The following is a 7,927-nucleotide window of genomic DNA, read 5'->3' as shown; positions in this document are numbered from 1 at the left end:
GCGCCGCCCAGCTCCTGGGCCGGGCCTGCCCGCCCCGCCTCCCTCTCCTCCTCCCCTGCCTCCTCCCCGCTCGGCCCGCGGCTCCGGAGCCCCCGCCCCTTCCCCCGGCAGTAGGCGCTGGGGCCGCGGCGGACCCTCGCTGCCTTGCCTCTCCCGCGGGTCAGTGCGGCGTCGGGCTCGGCCACTCCTGGCCGGCTCCGGGAGAGCCTGGCCCGAATTCCTGCCTCCACCCTCTTTTTCGCCGCGAAGGTGACTGTTCCCCTTTGCCCCAGCCCTCTCAGACCCGCCCGCGGATTCCCAGGCGTCGGGAGACACGGAAAGGAGTGGGGTCTGGTGGAGGCCCCGGGCGTGTCGCTCTCCAGGCCGCCCTCCGCGGGCCTGCCCCGGCCACCGCTTTAGCGTCGGAGAGAAGGATTTGGGGAGAAAGGTTTAACAGCCTGCGACTTCCTTGCTGAACTTTTCCCCCCCAAGACAGGCTTCCGAAAGCTGCGCCATTGGAGGGATCCGGGACCTCAGACTACTCGGGTTTGGCCCTGGCATGTGTGGGAGCAGTTTTTATTAGAGAGAATGCTCAGTTTGCAAGTTAATTTCAAGTCTCCAGCCACGTCAGGAAAGTAAGAAAGATTCTAAGTGTCTCACCTCCCCTGCGCTAGGCAATAGAGTTGTGTAGAATGCTAGCTGTGATAGGTGGCTTCTCTAGGTTTGCGGCCAGTCTGTGAAATTGGTTTTTGTTTATTAACAGAATTGGATGGTTAAGGCTGTTTTCTCTCCCTGCTCTAGAAAGTTGTAGGAAGAGCTCTCCCCATCCCTCCTCCCCCGCCCAAGTTACAGAATGCCGAGGGTGAGGTATTCTTGGGTTAAACTGCTTTATCTTTGTGGATACTTCATGAACCTGCCTTTTAAATTTCTGAAAATAGTGAAGCACTATCCTAAACCTGAGTCTCTTTTTTCAATAGTGAAGCACTATCCTAAACCTCAGTCTCTTTTTTTCCCGTTTTGTTACATCTACAAAAAGTACATGTACGTGCTGGAGCATATGATGCCTGTGGGCTTGTTTGCATGTATGTTTAGAGAGCAATACTAGGATTAAAAACTTTTTTATTGTTATTATTATTTTTCGAGACGGAGCCTCGCTCTGTCGCCCAGGCTGGAGTACAGTGGCGCGACCTCGGCTCACTACAACCTCCGCCTCCCGGGTTCACGCCGTTCTCCTGACAGCCTCCGGAGTAGCTGGGACTACAGGCGCCCGCCACCATGCCCGGCTAATTTTTTGTATTTTTAGTAGAGACGGGGTTTCACCGTATTAGCCAGGATGGTCTCGATCTCCTGACCTCATGATCCATCCGCCTCCTGACCTCGTGATCCGCCTGTCTCGGCCTCCCAAAGTGCAGGGATTACGGGCGTGAGTCACCGCGCCCTGTCTATTGTTATTATTTTTTTGAGGTAGGATCTGACTCTCTTGTCCAGGCTGGAGTGCAGTGGAGGGATCTCAGCTAACTGTAGCCTCCACCTCCCGTGCTCAAGTGATCCTCCCACCTTAGCCTTTCCAGTAGCTGGAATTACAGACCTGCACCACAACACCTGGCTATTTTTTGTATATTTTATAGAGACAGGGTTTTGCCATGTTGCCCAGGCTGATCTTGAACTCCTGGCCTCAAGCAGCCCTCCCGCCTCAGCCTCCCAAAGTGCTGGGATTATAGGCGTGAGCCACTGCACGTGGCCTATGCTTGGATTTTATATAGCATTCCATTTGTGTACTTGATGATATTCTCACGAATTCTGTCACTTTTCCACTGAAATGTTTAGTGGTTACTTTTGACAATGGTAATAGATACTTTAAAACAACAACAACAGATACTTGCTTGTTATACTTGTTATCTTGTTATACTTGCTGTTCATTAAGTCCATGGAGCTCAGAGAGTGGTTTCTTTTTTTTTTTTTTTTTTTTTTTTTTTTTGAGCTGTTTTTTTTGAGCTGGAGTCTCTCGCTGTGTCGCCCAGCCTGGAGTGCAGTGGCGTGATCTGGGCTCATTGCAAGCTCCGCCTCCCGGGCTCACTCCATACTCCTGCTTCAGCCTCCCGAGCAGCTGGGACTACAGGCACTCGCCACCATGCCTGGCTAATTTTTTGTGTTTTTAGTAGAGATGGGGTTTCACTGTGTTAGCCAGGATGGTCTCGATCTGCTGACCTCGTGATCTGCCCGCCTTGGCCTCCCAAAGTGCTGGGATTACAGGCGTGAGCCACCGCGCCTGGCCGAGAGTGGTTTCTAAGGTCCTGTATTATTCTTAATTTTTGAGTTCCCAGTTCTTGGTATTTTGAGAGTATGTCACAATCTTTCCATCAGCATCCAGGGAAAGTTCCCTTATGGAACTTTTTTCTAATCATAATTCCATCATCACAGTAGCAGTTAGTGTCAGTATTCTAGTATGATAGTCTGAGCAGTAGTTTGGTAACTCTGCGAGCTACCCTCAGTGAGTTGGTGAGGATGGGTGAGGTTGAAGAATGTGGAAGGAACTGCTTAATTTACTAGCAGGTATGTTATTTGGTAATTGATATCCTGAAGAAGAGAATTGTCCTGGTCAAGTTTAAAGACGAGAGTCGCATTTTTTTTCTCCAGAGATATCCAGGACTGATGATTGTTATAATACCCCCCTTTTTCTCCTTTTTTACTTTTTTCCCCTGCTGTTATGTTAGAAGAACTTAGCCACCCAGGAAAAAAGTTAAAGGCAGAAGAAAAAGCTGAGGTGGATTCACAGGCTCTATATGAAAAGGTTATAGAGATCTTTTGTTCTGACAATAATGAGGTAGTTTGAGTCTTGGATTTCTGAATATGACTGGGGTAACACATAAGGAGATGGGTTTCCCCCATTTCCCTCACCCAAGTGTAGGTAGCACCAACACAATTAGGTCCTTAGCCTTGTGAATTGTTGAACAAGTGTTGTAAACTCAGAATTTCTGCTTCTACAGAAATGTCCTTCCTTACCTACCAATATTAGCATTTGGATGTGTAATTCTTGCTTGACTTTTTTTTGGTTACTTAACCAGAATGACAGTCTTTCCCCCTCCTTCCTTCTTTATTCTTATCTTCTACCTTTCCCTCCCAAACTCTCTCCCTGACATAACAGAAAACATGAAGGAATTAAAGGAGGCCAGGCCGCGCAAAGATAACAGGCGTCCAGATCTGGAAATCTATAAGCCTGGCCTTTCTCGGCTAAGGAACAAGCCCAAAATCAAGGAACCCTCTGGGAATGAGGAATTCAAAGATGAAATTGTTAATGACCGAGATTCCTCTACTGTTGAAAATGGTGCTCAGCCCGTTAAAGATGTCTGTAAGGAACTGAACAACCAACAGCAGAATGGTCCTATAGACCCAGAAAATAATCGGGGACAAGAATCCTCTCCTAGGACTGCTGGACAAGAGGATCGTAGTCTAAAAATTATCAAAAGAACAAAGAAACCAGACCTGCAGATCTATCAGCCTGGACGACGTTTGCAGACTGTTAGCAAAGAATCAGCCAGTCGGGTGGAGGAGGAAGAAATCCTCAACCAGGTAGAGCAGCTGAGAGTAGAGGAAGATGAATGTAGGGGAAATGCTGCGAAAGAGGAAGTTGTGAATAAACCAGACAGGGCTGAGACAGAAAAGAACCCAGGTGGTGACAGAGTAAGGGCTGCAAAGGGAGAAAAAGGAAAGAGGATTGAAAAAGGGGAGGGGATGAGGAAAACCAATGATGACCCAGCCCAGGGGAAGCCAGGTTCTGCAAAGCGCTACTCCCGGTCAGACAAACGAAGGAATCGCTACCGCACGTGCAGTACCAGCTCAGCTGGCAGCAACAACAGCGCTGAGGGAGCTAGCCTGCCTGATAATGGATGTCGCCGCCGCCGACAGGATAGGACCAAGGACAGGCCACGACTGAAGAAGCAAGTGTCTGTGTCCTCAACCGATTCCTTAGATGAGGACAGAATTGATGAGCCTGATGGATTAGGACCCAGGAGAAGTTCAGAAAGGAAGAAGCATTTGGAAAGAAACTGGTCTGGCCGTGGGGAGGGTGAGCAGAAAAGCAATGGTAAAGAAAATCGAGGCACTCTTCGTGTCACTTTTGATGCAGAAGCCATGAACAAGGAGTCTCCCATGGTGAAGTCAGCCAGGGATGATGTGGATAGAGGAAAGCCTGACAAAGGCTTGAGCAGTGGGGGCAAAGGCTCTGAGAAGCAGGAGTCCAGAAACCCGAAACAAGAACTTCGGGGTCGTGGGCGTGGCATTCTGATTCTGCCTGCGCATACCACCCTATCTGTCAATTCAGCAGGTTCTCCAGAGTCCGCACCTTTGGGGCCTCGGCTTTTGTTTGGATCTGGTGGTAAGGGACCTCGGAGTTGGGGCCGTGGAGGCACCACACGCCGGTTGTGGGACCCCAACAATCCTGATCAGAAACCTGCTCTGAAGACTCAGGCGCCCCAGCTGCATTTCTTGGACACCGATGATGAAGTCAGTCCTACGTCTTGGGGTGACTCACGCCAGGCTCAAGCATCTTACTATAAGTTTCAAAACTCTGACAACCCCTATTATTACCCCCGGACACCAGGCCCTGCCTCCCAGTATCCCTATACGGGCTATAACCCTCTGCAGTACCCAGTGGGCCCTACAAATGGTGTGTACCCAGGGCCTTACTACCCAGGCTACCCGACTCCATCAGGACAGTATGTATGTAGCCCTCTACCTGCCAGCACCATGAGTCCCGAGGAGGTGGAGCAGCACATGAGGAACCTGCAGCAACAGGAGCTGCACAGGCTTCTCCGGGTGGCTGACAACCAGGAGCTACAGCTCAGCAACCTGCTCTCCAGGGACCGCATCAGTCCGGAGGGCCTGGAGAAGATGGCGCAACTCAGGTACGATGTGTTCTATTCTGGCTGGAGGGAAATGGGGATCAGCTGAAGGTGTACAGATTCCTATGGCTGAGGAAGGTAGAAACTTTTTAACTGAGCTGCTGGGTATTATCTCCTTTTCCCTTTGTAAGGGAAGGGCAGTTGGAAACAGAAGTTTTATTTTCTAGTCTTAGAAATGATTATGCATCCTACTTTTTCTTTAAGAAAAAATTAAGGGATCATGGAATCTTGAAATGTAAAAAGACTTTCTAGAATGCCAAGAAATGAACAGCGTATAGCTTGCAGTGAAGATCTTACTTCAGTTGTTAAATTTAGGTGAAGACATATGGGGAAAAACTATTTTCCTAGACACAAGTATCTTTAGAATGACATTCTGCTCTGCAGAGTGGAAACCAGAGAGAGTAGTATGCCTACCTGGTCACATTTTTGATTTCCTGCCAAGGGAGGTGGTTAATTTGCAGGAATCTCAAAACTTGGGTCTAGCTCTTTCTATGGTGTATTTGGAGCTGGAAGTTGCATGTATTTTATTCCAGAGCTGAACTGCTGCAGCTATATGAGCGCTGTATTCTATTAGATATTGAATTCTCTGATAATCAGAATGTGGATCAGATCCTGTGGAAGAATGCTTTCTATCAGGTGATTGAGAAGTTCAGGCAACTTGTCAAGGATCCGAATGTTGAGAACCCAGAACAGATTCGGAACAGACTTTTGGAGCTCTTGGATGAGGTAAACTGTCATCTTTTTGTCCTCAGGGTAAAGGCTTCAGCATTCTGTAGTTATGATGGATTTTTACTACCTGAAATACCGTCTTTTAGAACAGAATATCGACAAAAAAACCATGCCCTTTTCTTGGGTTCTGAGCCTACTCTACTCCAGTTGCTTCCTTGGGACTGTAAATTACTGACAATTGGAGTTTTGAGGTTGAAAGCTTTCTGAATGCATTGGCCTAAAAGAGAGAGAATGAGAATGTGTATATATGTGTTTGTGTTTGTGTTTATGTAGAGAGTGTGTGTGTTCATGTGTTCATATCTTTGAAGAAGGATTAGACTGAGTTTGTCCTGCGCTCAAATTGGTGGCCACTAAATATTGTGCATGCCTCCCTTTTCATAGGATGTCTGAACATTAGCAGAACTGTGAAAGGTTGTCTGCCCCGGTTTTTGGTGGATAGGTTGGATCAGAATAGGTTGATTCAGTAATTTCTTTTTTTCTTTTTATAGGGTAGTGACTTCTTTGATAGTTTGCTTCAGAAGCTGCAGGTTACTTACAAGTTCAAACTGGAAGACTACATGGATGGTCTTGCCATTCGCAGCAAGCCATTACGCAAGACAGTAAGCTACCTTCTTTATTTATCTTAAATTTTCATTCATTTAGTAAGCATTTATCTAGTGTTAGTTATGTGCTAGACACTCTACTGGGTGTTGAGGATAAAAGAATGAAAGGTATAGTTCAGTGCAGGGCAGATAGATTAAACCAACAGTTGTAGTGTCATGTGTACTATGGTAGTGGCATATAGCAGTGCTCCCCAGCCTGCCTTCTTTCTTTCTTTTTTTTTTTTTTTTTTCCCTTTTTTGAGATGGAGTTTCATTCTTGTCACCCAGGCTGGAGTGCAGTGGTGTGATCTCGGCTCACTGCAACCTGCAACCTCTGCCTCCCAGGTTTAAGCAGTTCTCCTGTGTCAGTCTCCCGAGTAGCTGGGATTACAGGTGCCCACTGCCAAGCCTGGCTAATTTTTGTATGTTTTGTAGGACGGGGTTTCATCATGTTGCCCAGGCTGTTCTTGAACTTCTGACCTTTGGTGATCCACCCATCTTGGCCTCCCAAAGTGCTGAGATTGCAGGCATGAGCCCCTGGGCCTGGCCAGTCTCTAGGCTTTTTGGTGCTGGGGACTGGTTTTGTGGAAGACAGTTTTTCCATGGACGGGGATGTAGGGGCATTAGATTCTCATAAAGAGTGCACAGCCTAGGTCCCTCACATGCTTAGTTCGCAGTAGGGTTTGCACACCTGTGAGAACTAATACCACCGTTGATCTGACCGGAGGTAGGGTTCAGGTGGTGTGGCTGGTAGTCCAGGGGAGTGGCTGTAAAGGAAGAGATTGATTCAGGTTTGGATATGTTTCTGTGCTAGCCTGCCCACCGCCCAGACCAGAGACTGGTGCCAGTCTGCAGTCTGAGGGTTGGGGACCCCGGTATAGAGTGTTGAAGGGCCATAGAGAGAAGTGGATCTAACTTAGCCTGGTGGGGCCAAGGAAGGCTTCTTGGAGATTGTCAAGCTGAGTTTTGAAACATGACTAGGAGTTTGCAGGTGGGAGGAGCAGTTTAGATAGAGGGTCCAGCAAAAGAGAAACAGGCATTATTGGCAAAGTGCAGGAAGTTCAGTGTGCTGGTGTTTGTAGTGTGGAGGGGCTATTGCAGGTGGAAGAGCTAACGAAGGGGAAAGTGACTAGGTCATAAGCTCTCATCTGCTGTGCCAAAGAGTTTGGACTTCATTCTGAAAGCTCCGGGGAACCATTAATTGCTTTTTTAGTAAATGGATAAGATAGGTTTGTTCTTAGAACCGGTCACTTGGGCAGATTGGTGAGTTTGGGTGGGAGTTGGACGAGAGTGGAGATAGAGGAGTCAGGTTGTAGGTCTGAACTCAGATAGAGGTCGTGGAGATGGGAAAGAGAAGACAGATTGGCGGTGGCTTAAGCCTGTAATCCCAGCACTTTGGGAGGCCGAGACGGGCGGATCACGAGGTCAGGAGATCGAGACCATCCTGGCTAACACGGTGAAACCCCGTCTCTACTGAAAAATACAAAAAAAAAAAAAACTAGCCGGGCGAGGTGGCGGGCGCCTGTAGTCCCAGCTACTCTGGAGGCTGAGGCAGGAGAATGGCATAAACCCGGGAGGCGGAGCTTGCAGTGAGCTGAGATGCGGCCACTGCACTCCAGCCTGGGTGACAGAGCGAGACTCTGTCTCAAAAAAAAAAAAAAAAAAGGACAGATTGGAAAGCAAAGAAATAGAATGGAAGTGTTGACTGATTTGGTATGAGGGATGGATGAGATTGGA

The 7,927-nt window shown here is 48.1% G+C and overlaps 1 protein-coding gene across 5 annotated transcripts in view; it reads left to right on the top strand.

The window, feature by feature from the left end:
• Positions 1-7,927, top strand: part of SMG6 (SMG6 nonsense mediated mRNA decay factor) — a 246,956-nt gene that overhangs the window by 655 nt on the left and 238,374 nt on the right. For 2 of the 5 annotated variants that reach the window (XM_026449601.2, XM_026449598.2), the window contains exons 2-4: positions 3,125-4,883; positions 5,414-5,606; positions 6,098-6,208. In XM_026449601.2, coding sequence (XP_026305386.1) covers positions 3,125-4,883; positions 5,414-5,606; positions 6,098-6,208 — 2,063 coding nt within the window. Of the gene's footprint in view, positions 1-50; positions 250-471; positions 615-3,124; positions 4,884-5,413; positions 5,607-6,097; positions 6,209-7,927 lie in introns of those variants that run through there. The other 3 variants (XM_026449600.2, XM_026449599.2, XM_026449602.1) reach the window with 3 other exon arrangements.

The sequence above is a fragment of the Piliocolobus tephrosceles genome, chromosome 16 (genome assembly GCF_002776525.5).
Source record: "Piliocolobus tephrosceles isolate RC106 chromosome 16, ASM277652v3, whole genome shotgun sequence".
In the NCBI taxonomy this organism is placed as follows: domain Eukaryota; kingdom Metazoa; phylum Chordata; class Mammalia; order Primates; family Cercopithecidae; genus Piliocolobus; species Piliocolobus tephrosceles.
The sequence above is the reverse complement of the archived record's forward strand: the minus strand, read 5'-3'. Positions and strand labels throughout refer to the sequence as shown.